The sequence below is a fragment of the Lampetra planeri genome, chromosome 13 (genome assembly GCF_965212315.1).
Source record: "Lampetra planeri chromosome 13, kcLamPlan1.2.h2, whole genome shotgun sequence".
NCBI lineage: Eukaryota > Metazoa > Chordata > Hyperoartia > Petromyzontiformes > Petromyzontidae > Lampetra > Lampetra planeri.
Genome location: NC_136119.1, coordinates 13,314,387 through 13,331,110, shown reverse-complemented (window position 1 = coordinate 13,331,110; position 16,724 = coordinate 13,314,387). Strand labels below are relative to the sequence as shown.

General features: G+C 43.2%; 1 protein-coding gene across 4 annotated transcripts in view; it reads right to left on the bottom strand.

Moving 5' to 3' along the window:
- UNC13B (unc-13 homolog B) overlaps nt 1–16,724 on the bottom strand; it is a 174,870-nt gene that overhangs the window by 34,935 nt on the left and 123,211 nt on the right. For all 4 annotated transcript variants that reach the window (XM_078600220.1, XM_078600223.1, XM_078600221.1 and 1 more), the window contains 8 exons: nt 15,392–15,507; nt 12,941–13,104; nt 10,643–10,793; nt 9,233–9,301; nt 8,244–8,333; nt 7,344–7,481; nt 5,576–5,709; nt 4,252–4,337 (listed from right to left, as the gene is read on the bottom strand). In XM_078600220.1, the coding sequence (XP_078456346.1) occupies nt 4,252–4,337; nt 5,576–5,709; nt 7,344–7,481; nt 8,244–8,333; nt 9,233–9,301; nt 10,643–10,793; nt 12,941–13,104; nt 15,392–15,507 (948 nt within the window). The remainder of the gene's footprint in view (nt 1–4,251; nt 4,338–5,575; nt 5,710–7,343; nt 7,482–8,243; nt 8,334–9,232; nt 9,302–10,642; nt 10,794–12,940; nt 13,105–15,391; nt 15,508–16,724) is intronic.

Sequence of the window (16,724 nt, the reverse complement as noted above, 5' to 3'; positions counted from 1 at the left end):
GTGTGTGGGGCTGAGGCGACGCCAATCTGGTAACGGCGTTAATAACAACGTGACGACGTATCTGCGACACGACGTCCAAGCGCATTGCTGCAATGACGTCACTGCATCCGCGTGGTCACAGACACCAACGTGGCATGAACCCTTTGCCGTGTGCTCTGACAAGTGCAACCCCCACATGCACTGGATTCTCGACTGCATGTGGTGACACAGCAAGCAGCTGGGAAATTCAGCTGTTTCTTGCAACATTTGGCACAAACATTCTACAGGCTTGGAGAAGACGATGATGCAAATATTCTGGTAAATTAACAAATACATTAACTCAACTAAAAGAGGTTATTTTGTCCCCCTTCAGGGATAGTATAACAAAGGAAAGTTGAGCAGGAAAGGAACGTACATCAACTTCTACAGGTATCGTGCAGAACACCTGTGGTAAGGTTAGGTAAGGAATAGCAGCACAACACACACATATCCCATGATCTCCATGAATGAGGCCCTGTAAACGTCTCGTTAGTTTGGTACACTCTTGGATTTATTTGGCGTATGGGCAGCCCAATATTTGATGGTGTCTGCCCAGTAAAAAAAACTGCACATGAGAGGCTAGGTTAGCTTTCAATTTATTTAAACAAAATAAATAGCTACGCCTATGAATTTGGAAATGAGTATATGTTTGGGTGTAGGAATTGAGATTTAAATTCACCATGCTAAACATCCACCAAACATTTGCCATCAACTATGGAAGTGACAAGTTGCTTAGTATTTCTTGATCATAAACGTGCCGCCAATTTGTCCTCTAAAGGTTACTGTTGCCATGTTTGAAATCCTCGTTATTAAACGGGAGACACGTAAAGCAACCTTTACAGGGCCTCATAAAGCTCTGTATCTGGGACCATTTCTTACCGGTAGAGAACAGCACGCTACGTACACACACAGTGGCCGAGCCTTGACACACACACAGGTCATGAACAGAAACAAAAAACATGTAAAATAAATAATAAAAGAACATAAAATGTAAAATATGCAGCTTGCAAAAATATCTTATATAAAGTGATGAGCTAGAACGCATTCGTAATTTGCCATACATACGTTTGGTATGTATCGTGACAATTACTGGGCTCGTTTTCATCCCAATTCACTCGTGCACATTTGGATGGGTATATAATTTTGCAATACATGTTATATGAGAGTTCCTTCGAAGGCGTATGACATTGCTAGACAACATGAATACGGAGCAGACAAAGGACCTGCCCTGTAATTCTCTACTCACGCCACGATTGGTGGAAGGGGCCTCCACTATATAAGCTCCAGAGAGCACCTCTAAGAGCGTTTTGGCCTACTCTTCCATGCTGGCCGGAAACACTTTGGAAGAGGTAAGCGTAGCCCACACTTTACCCCACCACACGTGACCTGCCAGTGGACTCACTGCGGCGTTACCTTTTCTACTGCTGAGCAGACAGGCGCCAGGGGTTTAATAAACCTTCCCAATTGTTTCAACTGGCGCGTTTCGAGATAATATATCATCCGATTACCGAGGAATTTGCAATCGCATTACAAAGAAAATCTTTTTTTTTTCTGTAGGACCGATAACCCAATTTATATTTAACATTCACTAAAACACAGTAAAATTAACATTTTCAAATAACTCTGTGCATCACACAGTGTGTTTACACCAAATAAAACTTACTGTATTCTTGACTCAATAAAAATGTTCCAATTTCTGCAAACAATACCGCAAATAACTCCGACGCGGGCATTCGCGAAGAGCAATAAAAAAAAATAGCGAACTAAATTACTTTTTTTTTCCTACAAAGCAAAACATCTGGCGAAGCATCGTGAACAATGCCACTAAAGGGGCGTTTGCGTGCGCGAGCTACTTGAACGCAATGGAGGAAGGAACAAGGGGGATGGGACGAGGGAGTGGACACGGGTGGCACACTCGATGACGGACAGGCAGACCAACCAGACACACTGGAGACGACAGAGGCAGGCAGACAGAGAGCCATCTGTTGCTAAAGTAGGGAAATGTGCGCTACAGTTTTGTTTTTCATGATCCGTTTTCAAGGCAGATCATGCGCGTTCGTTGCGTGAATAACACCATCGGTTATTCCCAGCTTGCCGTTGCCTAAAGGAGATTTGCATGCAAGCAACGCGTTGATGGACGCTTCTTACCATGACAGTGTGTTGAGTGTAAGCGCTGTTTGTAGGCTAAACGTTGTCAATGAAAGTGAGGGTGCGACGGTGGCACAAGGCCAGGCACAATGAAGCAGGGAAGGCACAAGGAGTACAAATGAAAAATGAAAACGACAAACATGGAAACAGTAGCCCCACAATGAAAGCATAACAAAATTGAACACACATGATTGATGGTCGTCATGTCTTACAGTGGAAAGGCTGTTAGTTTTACGAGTTTGATGACGAAGAGACTCGACCCCGATAGGGCTTAAGGCCTGTCAAATGTTCGTTGTGATGAAGGCAAATACTCAAACGGTATTGCTGTTCGAATGATGGAGTGGCATTCTTTTTCTGCACCGTAAGCCTGTGTGTATTTGTTGTTGGATAAGAACTTGGGAAAACATCATTCTAACTGGGTTTCCAAATTACCAAAACCCTATATTGTCCTGTTACAGGAGACATGTATTCCTTCCCTCCCACAGATCCCTTACGATTAGATAAAAAACACATTAAACACGGCAAGCATAATTCCCACATTTTGGATCTATGTAAAAAACAACTCTTGCTGTAAATTGAGTGTATTTTGCCAAGCTTACTGCATTCTATTTCCAATTGTATTTGCTCCATTGTCACTTATCCTGGTCTCGGAATCTCACCTGGTTACAGAAAATAAAACTGGAAACGTTAACATCTCCGAGTTTACAATAAAAAAAAACCCTCTATTATGGATGATATTGGTTGCGAAAGCGTACGTGTTAAATCTCCGAGTTTGATTGGCCTTTGTTGATCAGAGATCTGCCACCGTGGCTCCAGACAAATAGGAGGGGCAGTGGGAAATGGGCGCAATTGGCGTTGTGACATCGGCACATCCTGGTGCACGGAGCCCTTCAAGGGGCCCACTCCAAGCACAGTGGGACAGGCCATGCGCCTAATAAGGCAATTACTCTCCCAGCACCTCAGTGGCACATGACTTATGTGATAATATTTATCCAGGAAAGTCACAATTAGTTTTTAAGGACCCAGTTCTGGAGACTTCTGCATTGAGAAGTATGAACTAATGCATTTTAACGAGTGCGTTACATACTCTGAATGCAAATGTTATTTTCGTTCGACTACCAGACGTGAAACCGAAGCACACATTGTTGTTGTCTCCGTGTCTGTCTCTCCTTGTCTGTGCTTCTTGGCCTCTGCCTACTCCCACCCTCCGTGTCCCTCTCTGCTGCCTCTGTTCTCCGTGTGCACTCTCCCCCTGTCATGTTTCCTCTTCTCCGTTCTCTTCTCTTACAAAACTCAGATGCGCCCACTCTATTCCTGAATCGCAAATTAGACCTTGCAATTTAAGCCACAATCATGACAGGATCCCCAGGTCCACCAGCTGTTGGTTGTGTCTCGGGGCTAAACGTAAGTTGCAATGCTCTGCCCAGAAAACGCCCTTTTTTAACTCATCAAACGATCCGCCAGAATTCACTTGGGATATAGATATATAAAGTGAGCTTCACAAGGACACGCCCCCTGTCCCTTGCCACGCCCCCACAGTTGGCAAGCCATGAACAATGTCTCGGTCCGTCTCCACCGGTGGACAACGTCTTCTTTGATTAAACTTCGCATCGACATTCCACTCTTCCTGTCCCCTGCCTATGTCTTGAATACTCTTTTTGTAGATGTGAGCACTGTTAACTATTGCTGCACGTTCAAGAGCAAATACTTTATTATGAAAAGCTTTGTTGTTTCATTTCCATCTTAATCCGCCGCACTGCTAAGTGTTTTCCCGCTACGGTTATACTGTTGTATTTTTTCCATCGCAAACGATGCAAATCAAGCTTTCAGAAGATTTGTCACAGTGTAACAAAAATAATGATAATAGAAAGTAACAGCAAAGCTTCCAAGGATTTGCTCATTTGTACTCCATTACACTTAATAGTCTTGCACATCGTATCGTGTTGCTATATGTGCATATTTATTTGAGAGACCGCATTGCGATAAGCTCATTGTTCAACAAATTAGATTCCACCAGCACATCCATAAGCATAATGACAATCTCGACACTCCAATCATTGTATATATGTTCCTGCTGGTACCTACCTTCAAGGGCATACTTCATGTCCTGAGCGAAGGCTATCCACATAACCTCTGCACTGATCTTGCCCACATTGAGCTCTTGAGGGAACCTAGGGAAACACACAAAGCTCATTTACGCAGTGTCCCATGTACCGCACGCTACCTTCACTTCACTCCGACGCACCCGCAGGAGCACACGGCACAAGGTGGTGGGCGGGGGGGGAAACGCCGTCAAGCAGCGGGAGTCATCGAGCACAAATTGGCACACGCACGCTCAACGAATAGAAAGCGTTTAGTTTGCAATTTGTTTGAAGGGGGGTCTGGAAATGAAAGAAACAAAATAACGGGCGCGTCATCAACTGATGCGGGCGTCGTCCGTTCACAGCGCCTGGCGCGCTTTGTAAAAAAAAAAACTCCATCGAGACGCTTGGCAGTGATGGGATTCGAGGCACTGCACCCCGTACCATGTGGGCCAGCCATTCGGCTATCGTGAAGGAAACAGACTGTGATGATCTCACAGGAGAGGGGATGCTTTGCAAGCAAGATGTTTCAGGTTTATCACCCGACCAGCAATGATTGTCACCGCAAAGATGTTATCGAGTAAATAAATACATATTTAAAAAGTACTACAGTATAATAAGGGGGGCTGTCATTGTTAGTGATTTTACCATACAGGAAGCTGTTAATAATGTCATAGTGATGCATCATTCTATTAGAGATGATTCTTGTGACACTTATAAACAGGTTCAAACATAATCATGTGACCTCGACATAGTCATGAAAAGAAAGAGCTGTGCAAAGCTTTGTATCCCCATCGCCGTCGTTCTCATATATTCAAGATAATGATTTATTATTAAACGGTGAAGTGGCCTGGTACACTTCTAAATTAGTTTAGGCAAAGGTTGAACCTAATTCAATACACTTTAAAGGTTGGATAACAATTAAAATAATACAGAAATCTAAATCTTATCCAAATACTTCTTCAACATGAACTGGCGGTGTGCACCACATTTATTCATGTGTTTTACTGGGTATGATATTCACTGTATAAATGCAAACTGTACAAGTGAAAGATTTTAAATGTTTGTATCAGCATCTTTCATGGTCATTATGCACTCATAAGTTGACACCCTGGACACCAGGTTAAATATTTTAATTCAAAATAAAAAGCCCATGTAAAACAAAAGCAATCAGAAAACCTCTTGCAACAACGATCCATGCCCGAGACATGGGACGAACATGAACCGCAAGTTCAACATACATAGAAAGTAGAATTAAACAATGTGCATAATGAACGACAAGAGAGATTTCGTCCATTCCGAGTGGACATCAACTCGAGGCAACTCACTGGTTAAGGACAGGCGTGTAGGAGTTCTTGTCCTCTTCGATGATCGACACGATGAGGGTGATTAGCTTGGGCCAGAAGTCCAGGTTTTTGATGCTTGGCCCTTGTTCATCGGCAGGAATATCCTGCTTCTTACTCTGCGGGAGAACAATAAAATAACACGTGTGCATTCTATAACCCATATACAGCTGACAGGCTGCCAGTCTAAGTGCATTGACCATAGAGTGCTGTTATTAATCAACATTGTCTACTCGTATATAATCATGTTTTTATAAATACTACTGCGTGCATTGGATTATAGAGTCATTTAAATGAGCAATGGGCCTCTAAGTCGCAGTGTGAGATTTGTGACGGAGTGTGAAAGTGATCTTAATTAGCACTCAACACGTTCATCAATAGCACATAGTATGGTCTTGAAAATAAAAAAATAAACTTCTTTCGCACCATACGTAGCAAACCATACTCATCGGAGGTGCATTTGCCCAAGACGTTGCTTGTTATATATTTTTACAATTAGGGCCACTGTGTTATTGCCGAATGTTTTGAGTATTTGCCAACGCAGCATCACCAAATAATCAGTTTAATTAGCAAACAGCTCTGTTTTGTCTCACAGTAACTAGTGCTGCTGATAGCGGCAAACAACTCCGCACTCGAGAAGCACAGTTTCTGCTCGGAGCCCGACTGCGAATATAACAGTTCTCTCAACATTCGATGAAGGTTGCAAACAAACAAGCGCATTGTACACGGCTTACACAGCAAGCCAATCTACGCAAGTGATTTCATACAATCTCAGAGGGTTAAACTCCATAAAACCCCACAATCAACGAACAGCACCAATTGCTGCAGTGGACAAAAGTAATACGAAAGTGATTTCTCGCTCAAACGAGCATTTTGCGGCCGTCTGGAATGCTCTTCCTTCCGATATTAGGAAGCCACTGGAGCTATGCACTTTTAAATCATCATCGAGATTGAAAGCTCATTTCTTTAGAACTGCTTGTTGAGTTTAGTGTGTCGTCCTTCCCTTCCGCACCTCGATGAGCACGGTTGGCTACGTACGGTGCGAAAGACGTTCAATGTACGTACGTAGATTGAGGCAGTGCTCGTCTGCTGTTAACAGCCCTGAGATAGTGGTGTAAATTACTCTCCATAGGACAATCTCCGTTGAGAAAGTAATGCATTGAGTGGTCATTTGGAAGCTAACACTGGTGCATAAATGTAGGGCTACGGCAGTTAAAGATTCTTTGGCATGTGCACCATATGAACGACCAGTGATATTACAATGAGTAATTCCAAGCAATGTGGTGTTCTGCACAGTCGAACTGGCTGAGGTGTGAACGGACAAAAATGCAGACTGCATGCCTAATGCAAGCTGAAGTTATCCTGTAACCCAGGGGAACGTTATGCACGTAAACGGTTGATATTTGCATTTGGGAACTAATAAATCACAGCAGCACCGTGGACGTAAATGAATGTCGACAACTTAGTAAAGGACAATATATAAATAACGTGCAAATAATTAAATTACCGCCCGGTGGGAACGGTTAGCATTCATTGGCAAAGCGATGCCAGAGACATTACTTTACGTCTGGGTTGAGGGGTGGCCTACGAGTGCAACAATGACAAAAAAATGTACAGTTCTTGTCGCTGGGTTGAGACATTGGCTATTTTCACATCTAGTCAGCCGTTTGTAGCCTTACCAAGTCATTCGTTTGTGATATCACGGGGTCTGCGTTTTGTGATATTACCAGGTGAACAGTTTTTTTTTTCTTACCGGATCAGCGGGTTGGTATTCCCGGCTATAAAGCTCATGGCAATTTGCGAAGATGTACTCGTAGGTGGAGTTGAGGCAGGCCTTGACGCAGTCTTTGACAACCATGCTGGCACGTGGGGGGCTCTGCAGCTCCTGTACCTGCAGCCGCCAGGAATATATCACACAGAGATGAGTGTGCTCTCCAGTGAACAGAGAGAAGCTGCTGTGGTGTGATGGTTAGCAGACTGGACTTGCGCAATCCAGGGATCGCTGGTTCGACCCCTTCTCATGGCCAACGAAACAATGTGGCAAAATTTCTTCAATGGACCCCCGCTCCCTCCGCCTCTGTCCTCGCAGCAGCATGAATGAGTACAGCAGAGTTAGTCGATGCACCATGCTGGTTGATGCGGGCTGCTGAAGGCTAGGAGCAAAGACGTGCGAGCGCCAAAAGTACAGTGTTTAACGATGGATTTTGCTGGACTGCCCATCTCGTAGCCGCAAAGCCTGTAACACCTGTCATGCATGGTGGTCACCCATCCAAGCACGATCCAAACTCAACCGTTCTTCACTTCCGAGATGCGATGAGATCGGGCACATTCCGGTCGACTTCGTCACAGGCAGAGACACTATAACCTGTCGGTAAACTGGGCAACATTGTAAACAACTACAGTCTGCACTACTTTAAGGGAGGAAGAGCAAAACGACATGAACTCTCTCCTGAAAGCCCGCTGAGTGGCTAATAGATGTCAACATTGGCATTTAGGCTCCGGAACATATTGTCATATGCAAAAATAGCATCGTGATCTGTATGATGTAGGACATTCAAAGCTACTGACACAAGTCTGAATTGACCATAACATTTCAGTGACACCCCAACAAAAATGCCTTTTATGAATGTGTTACCAATGTGAAAGGAAATACCTTCATCCTGAAGAAGGTAATACTAGTCAAAAGGTCCACTGTTGACTTCAGGTCCTGCAGTCTTTCAGGGTTACTGGCAGGGAAGTTGTTCTGTCAATGAAATAAAGCACATGTTCCCAATTATGCATGCAATACACCGGTTTGAAATAACCTCTATGAATGCTCTCCATAAGCTTTCAGTGCGCTAATTTCAATCTAGAATTAGCACAGCTTGTTAAAGCACTATGTTCTAATGAAATGACGCTCAACCAATTACTGAACTTCCCACGCCACCACCACCACCACCGCTGCCCTCCATACAGTACAATTTAAAAATGCATCTGTCGAGTATTTCAGCTTTCTGCATTGTGCTTTAACCTTTTTTAAAAAATAGATATTGTAAAATACAATGGATGCGATAGGTTACTCGTAATTTGGTCACTGTCAGGATAAAAAAAAAACACTTAAGCTACTCACTAATCGTTCAGATAATAGTGATGGTGCAAATTGCAATTGTAGCAGAGCAAATCGAAGGTGAATAATTTAAATTCAACTGTCGATCAAGACACGCACAACTTTAACATACACTGCAGTCTGAAGGAGCATAATCGAACCAATTCTGAATTGAATGTGGTCGGGAAAAGAGCGTTCATTATCTGAAAATAATTACAATGCAATTCGCATTAATAAATCACCTAAAATAAGGTTTGACTCTTCATGGCAATAAAACAGGTGTTAAGATGTTCACACACCAAATAGAAACCTTTTGCAAGGAATCAAGTCTGCATTAACCACACACGGTACTTGTTGAACTTACGACTCTCGGTCAGAATGGGCCAACTGGACATACGGACAGGTTTGTTCGTATCTCTGAAAGTTCCTAAGTCGAATGACCCTAAGTAGAGGAGTCCCTATGTATCTATGTATATATATATGTACACACACACAAAGTATAATAAAACGAAATGCATGCCAATGCCACAAAGCATAATGTCATGAAGGGCCCTTACCCGGTACATGGACAGGTCAATCCGCAGCGAGTTGTGCAGCTGGTCCAAGAGCCGGACAAACCTCTCTTTCTGTTCTCATACAATTCAAACGAAGCCAAAATCGTGTTCCATAACAGTGCCCTGCTATTATTGTACAGCAACGTGGACTCATGATTCAAACACAGTACACACAATATGCCGGGCCAAATTATGTGTTTTTTTCATGCAATGATCCATTGGGAAGGTCTCCAGTGGCCTGTGGATAATGGGAGGAAATTGGGGATAGGATGGCCACACCTGATAACAGAATTGATTAATAAGCTGTCACAGATAGGAGGAATTAAACAATTACGAGACCTCCAACACACCTGTCATCTCTCTTCAGCTCCCACGATTTATCTGGAAAGACTGTGCTATGACCAATTTCAAGAGCAAAGCCTTTGCTAGAGAAGCAACACTTACAGGAAACCTTGCGATTGCATATTTTGTTTTGAAGATTCACATTGTATGAACACGTTGTGACGAGAATACATTTGCAAAGTTTACAATTGCTGCTAAATAGACACATTTTCCATCAAACTAAACAAACCAACATACTATCACAAAACAGCGCCGTGCAACACTACGCCAACCAAACAGAAATTCTGTCACAAACAGCAGCACACATAAATGAGTAAGAATTCTGTTCAATAATGGTTTCATATTTAACCAAAGAACCAATGCACTAAAGGGGCAGTGACTTTCAATGCCGAGGTAAAACATTCCCCCAGACCATTTCAGCGTGTAACGGGCACATGCTGCACACTGCTAAGCAGCATGTTAATGTTTTAGTCTTCCTCTAAAGTCTTGGTCTGTCTGTGGATTTCATGTAGTCACGAAATGCTGGCTGAATTAACACTGGGCACATTATTAGTCAGTAATTTGTATTTGAATGACAAAAGTGAGATCCACAGACTAAGACCAAACTCAATTCCATGTATTATCATCGACCTAGATGAAGACTACACGCTGATTAAATGAACATTGGCTACAAATAACTGAAAATAATCTGAGGCTCATCCTATGCCCGAAAAAATATGAATGTACCTGCTTGTGAAATCTAAAATTCTTAAGTAAAATAATGGGTAATATGATACTGCATTATAAAAAAAAAATTTTGCTGGCTGGCTGGGACTTGAGCGGGCAGGTTGCTTGTAGTGTTGACAGCAACATCTTGCGTGATGACATCAATCACATTCGCAGCGGTGTGCCGGGTCGTGCATCGCACTGACGTCACGCCCCCCTCCAGCCACCCCACCCTCCACCCCGGCTGTGTATCTCGCATTTGCGTGGGCAGCACTCGTCGTAAGATGGAACCGCGACCCTCAAAGGACAACATTCGGGGTAATTTAATCTTTGACACAGAATGCACGGCGGGTTTGCAGGACTCACACCAAAGTTCGACGCAGCAAAGCGGTCGGAGGCCGAGACATTTGTGGAGGCTGTGGTGTGCGCGTAGTAGGCGTTGATGTTGGCCAGCAGGGTGCTCATCACCGCAGGGACTCCCGGGCACATGTACTTAGACGACAGGCAGGAGAAATGCCTGCAAGTGCAAGCGCGTGAGCACGACGTTAAAACAGACGCGGTAAAACTCACAACGGCCACCCAATGTAGTACAACCGCACGAAAGCAGACGCGTGCTGAAATGTACGCGCACACACACACGTGTGTGTGCTGAAGTGCATGCACACACACACGTGTGTGTGCGCGCGTGTGTGTGTGTGCAGAAGTGCACGCGCACACACACTCACGCGTGTGCTCGCCAACTTGCACGCAAAGTCACGCGTTGGCACGTTTCTCAGTGGTCGAAATGGAAAAGTAGAAGCCCATTGATGCCCATTTGCCATGCAGCCAATGTTCAGTGCAGTTTCCTCCCTGCCGATAGCTTGTGGCACAGCAAAAGGAACTGCTTTGAAAAGTGCTTGTACACGTTTAGTGTTGAGCATTGCCTGAATGGCGTACCATCGTGTGTCCGCCAATTTGGACCACTGCATGTACTCACAAATGAATAAATCTACCGACACGCGACATTAGATTCCTAATCATGTGGAGTTGTCACCAGATGTTTGTATATCTAGAGCCACAGAATGCATTATATTCGGGGCCATTCACAACACAAATGTCCTCTCTCAGAATGTAAAATAAAAAATATGAAACTCCACTGAGAGTTGTGATGGCTTCCCATCAATAGCGCCGTAGCGCTGAAAGATCACTGCGATATGCTGCCCAAGAGCATTAAAGGGGCCGTAGCGCAGCACCACGCCATCTGCTGCTTCCTCCTCCTCCTCAGCGGGGCTCGTGATCGTGCTAATTAGATGTGATTACTTCGACCACAGGCCTTCTCTGGGCACATAATTTAGCCTAAACCAACCTGAAGTGGCCTTTGAATTATAATCACCCTCATTGGCTTTTACATTTTCAGCAGAATTTATTATATTTTACAAAGGTGCAGCAAGCCAAGTACTTGTTCACATCACTGCTCAAAGAAGGACTTCCACTTGAGAGAGTGCTCCAGGGAATTTGGCCTACTCTTCCACTCTGACCAGACATCTTGGAAGATGTGGGTGCAACCACATTTATATCTCTCACTCAGATGTTCCAAAATAAAGAGAGAAAGTGGCAGATAATTAACCTCAGTGGTATTTCCTGTGGTAAAATAAAGGTGATGAGGAATGTTAAAGGAAATGCACAGGGTTAAAGAACACACATTAAGAAATAATATATCAGCATGGTGTGTCATGGATAAATGAAGAACGTTAAGAAACTATTGTGAACTTTGCTGGGATCACTAATGATGTAAATTAGGGACACGAAAAAATAATGAAAGTGAACACGGTAACACGTGGTTACATAAAACACGTATTTAAAGGACATTAAGATATAACCCAAAAGGGCTCTGTGATGGGTAAATTATTTGCCATTAATGTTCATTATCTCAATTAGCTATCAGGTTGTTAACCATGTGAGATATCCCTAGAGTAGTGGCAGCCACGACTGTGCTAGAATGTGGCAGAGTTCCCTCATCATACAGAATAAGTGCTCCATTTTCCAGGCGAAATGCGGCATTTCCAAAAAAATGTTCATACGGAGCAATTTGCTGGCTTCCTCACTGGAAATTGTTGTATTACCTAGAATAACAGCGCACATGTGTTTGGGTGTTTCTTAGAAAATAACAATATTAGCATTGACTAAACCAAAAGAGGCCATATTAGTCCACCTTAATTTGATAGTTTTGGAGACTTCCTAAAATGTCAAAATGTTGGTACAATAGCATTGAAAAAATACAATACAACTTTTAAAAACGGATTATTTCAGTATGAAAAAAGTCGCACGCAAATTTGTTTTCAACATTTACAAAACCATAAAAATATTCAAAAGTTCCTAAGTTGAAGACTTAGTAATGCTTTGATTTATTCTGAAGAATAGTAATGATCATTAATGTTGTTGAAATTATCGCGTGAAATTAGCATGTGTTTAGGCATACAAATTATACACACGTAATCATATTAGGCGTTCATATTCGTCGGACACGCAGATAACTGCAAGCAGTGCCTCACGGGTAAATGATGTGCACATGTGCAAATACGCAACATTGCTAACCGTCGATTTACAAGTGCAACGGGAGGGCCGTTTAACGACGAGGGGCACGTGAAGGAGGGGGAGGGCAAGGGGGGCGGGGTCTGTACGCACGTCATCGCCTGGTAGATGGACTCAATGCCGTAGCGCATGGCAAACTCATCCACGATCTCCTGCGCCGTCTCGTCAAAGTAAACCTTCCACGCCTCGTCGCCCTTGGCGTCCGGAATCCTCACCACGCCGTTGTTTTGTATGTCGGTCAGGTAGTGGAAGAGATTCTGCGAAAGTGGTAAAACGTAAAGCGACGCTCGTCGATGATTATTCTTGCAAGGGCATTTAGTTGAGTAATCTTAACAATGTTGTTAAAAATTAACAATTGCCTTTGAAAAATAATTGTAAGACTTACTTTTTAAATTAAACACATAATAACCACATGAAACTACATGGTCAAATATATGAACGCTAAGTGACGTGGTAGGATACAATTGTAAAATTATACAAGTGTTTGAAATGAAGCTCCAACAACATCTTAACATTTCTTAACAAATGAGAGTGGCAAGTCAAGCACCCTGTGTATTCCTCACAGGAGGTAAATATTTAGTTAGTGACAATATTTTAAAAAATAATTCCTCCCTGCTCTGTATTGGAGTTGTATAAGCCTCTACTTAAGCACATATAAAGCTGATTTAATATAATGTTATGTTTGGTGGCAATACTCATTATATGTCAAACCTGCATACAATGCCTTTCATGGAAAAATGTCGTTTATTAAATCCATCAAAAAACATATTAAATTGCAGCTCAGAATCCTGGCATTAAAAGCAAGTGCACTCATTACTCCGCCAATCCAGACAAACCAAGGTTTCGACGTTTCATCGTGTGGTGTGCCGACCACTGCACCCCCCCCTCCGCCCCTGCTGATGAACCATTTTTCCTCATTACAAATCGTCAGCAACGCAAGTTACATTAGCGGGTTGACACGTTTTATTTTATAGGTTTACCAAAATTGGATTTTATGATCGATTTCGGGGCGGTCAATTCGTCCTTGGGATTTCCCGTTCTTACAATTTGTACAGAGCGGTGCTTACATGTAACGCACGTATATAAAACACACACACAACCAAGTCATATGTACACGAAGTCTCTCACACACACACACACATGCAGATACACACACATACGTATCTCTGCTATGCAAATTGATTGGAGTGTTGGCTTTTGCTCCTTCCATCTATCCCCCTCCCGACTCCATCAACTCCGTTATTTCCCTGACCACCACTGGTGTCCACAATGATTGTGAGTGTTGCGTCTGAAGGCAAAACTGAAATCCATCGACCGACTGCAATTCTTGCCGTGGATACAAGGCAGACAAATGGGTGTGTCAAGTTGCAAGCACTGGTTTACAAAAGGTCAACTTTAGCATGCATCACCCATATCCAGTTTTCATTATACAAACTCCTGGTACAAACTATTATACAAACCCCTAAGTTGGGTGGTGGAGGGTTATACAGAAAGATATTGGCCGGATCATTACGTGGCCTAATGCCCAAATCAATCATGAATAATAGCGTTTGAATGTTTCAAACGCAGCATCACAGTCACTTTCAGAGAATGCTTTAAAGGAGGAGGAATACAGAAAAGACTGCAGGTGCAACGGAAGGTTGTGCGGCACCGTGACACAATGTGCATGCCAATAGAGGACTGAGCTGGTTGAAATGTGGGGTGTAAATCCCTCAAAGTGGCTTAATATAAACCAGGATTTCACATGCAGATGGTGGATTGTTACAGCCCAGTCCCCAAACAAATCCATCACGCAACTTATATTTTACATTTAATTCTACCAAGCCCAGGTCTGACATTCAAATTCCATAAAACTGGATAACTGGTGAGTGGTGACTATGCGTAAACGTATCATCAGTAAAGAGATATTGACTTAAAGCTTTCGTGACTGCAGAAATTCATATTCTTTGGGTCTTTCGGTAAATGCACGTAGATAGGTTGAAAGAAAATGTAAAGAGATTTGTTTAGAAAACACTAGTCTGTGGTATCAACCATTTAATTAATTCCCATAAAAAATACAAAATTGAAATAGGTATTTCTCTTCCATTTAACTCAATTGCATAAAATGGTGGCACAGTTTGTGTGTTACATTGTGCCACTTGGCATATCTCTGTAGAATGTAAAGCATTTTAAAACTGGATATACATCACAAAGGATCGTCTCTGGCCTACATAAAGTGAGGAAGGCAAGGGGTGAGTGTTGGCGGTTGGCTGGAGGCCCTGGCTTTAGGCGGCGCAGGAAACGAAGGCAGTGGCATCTTGCTAGGACTCGTGTCAAGGTCTGCAGTCGGTCAGCTGTGAGTGCTGAGTGTGTGTCACCTGACAAGTTTCCCGAGACACCGAAATGCCTCGGCCTACACCGTCGTGTGAAACACGCCATCGGCACCCGCGACGAGGAGGGAGAGGGTACAGTGACAAAAGACAGCGGGCCACATTTCACGCCTTGCACCAGGGCCACATGTCAATCACGCCGGGCCACCGCTCTGCACGCTACACGTGGCTTTACCTCGTGCAGGCAGGTATATTGCACGTGGTACGGCGCCACCTTCTCCTCTCCTTTGATCTCCACGCTGATGCGCAGGCGGATGGCGCCCGACACCGCCGACTTGTCCGTGCGTTTCTCTGCAGGGACACGCACGCTCTAGGTGGCACCACTCCCGGCCTCGGCAGCGATGGTACCCCTCCTCCTCCTCACCACCTTCCTACCAGCCAGCAGTGGAAGCTACCGAGATGGAATGAATGATCGAATATGGTTTCTAGACACTATGCGTGAGATAGAGAAGCAGTGATGGTCAGATAGAGATGGCTTAATGACGGTATCTCAAAGGACTACTTGGATAGATCTACCAAATGGGTTATTGATAGCAATGTTACTTGAAAGTACTACTGTGTACTACTTCTGGAACAAAGCTCAAAAACGGTTTACTAATGTTGGTGCTCGATGACAGACTGCATGCCGTACCTTTGTAATATTGCCAAATGCAATGGCACATTGAAAACAGCTGATGTAGCAAATGCATTGCTCAATTTTGAAATGGGATTCTGCTGTAATTCCATTATAATTATATTCTTTGGGTCTTTCGGTAAAGCCATGTAGATATAAAAATAATTAACATTTTTTAAAATAATTGTTTAAATACTTATCAAATGCGGGTTTTAATATGTAGATTTGCATTACAGATATTTGTATACGTGGCATTATGTGTTTACTATGTATGTGAAAATTGACATGCCAGATACGATTGCAAATGAGACGCGCCATCACGAAGGTGTTTCTAGGTGAAATATTTTAATCAAGAAAAATTTAAGAAAATTTATATTTGTAATTTAATAATAATGCCATTCACTGCGGAATTAGTCTTAAGCCTCTGAATCTCAAAATTATTTTCAAGCTGGACCAGCATTGGTGTGCATGACTACGTGAGATTATGGCTGAGGTGTTTGGTAAAGGACAGATGTTACGGCAACAAAATGCAAAAATACTTTTTGCCGTACCTTGACACATGGCACATCACAGTGATTGCCAACGAATGAGGGCCAAGTTAGATATAGAATTGGCAAGCACAAAAAACAGCATGAGGTCAACCCCATCTGTGCAACAATGCCCTCTGGCTGAGTCGAGTTGAAATCGGACAGAAATCAAGACGGCGCATAGGACACACATAGCTGAAGTGAGAGAATTTAAATAATACTCATTAAAAGAAAATCGGGAGTGCTACAGCCTTGTACGAGCTTGCTAGGCGCACGCATAAATCCGTCAAATTACAAACGCAATGAGCTGCGTGTCAAGATGCGCATAGCAACCTTAAACTTTATCGCCGTGTTGGCGGTCCGTCTAA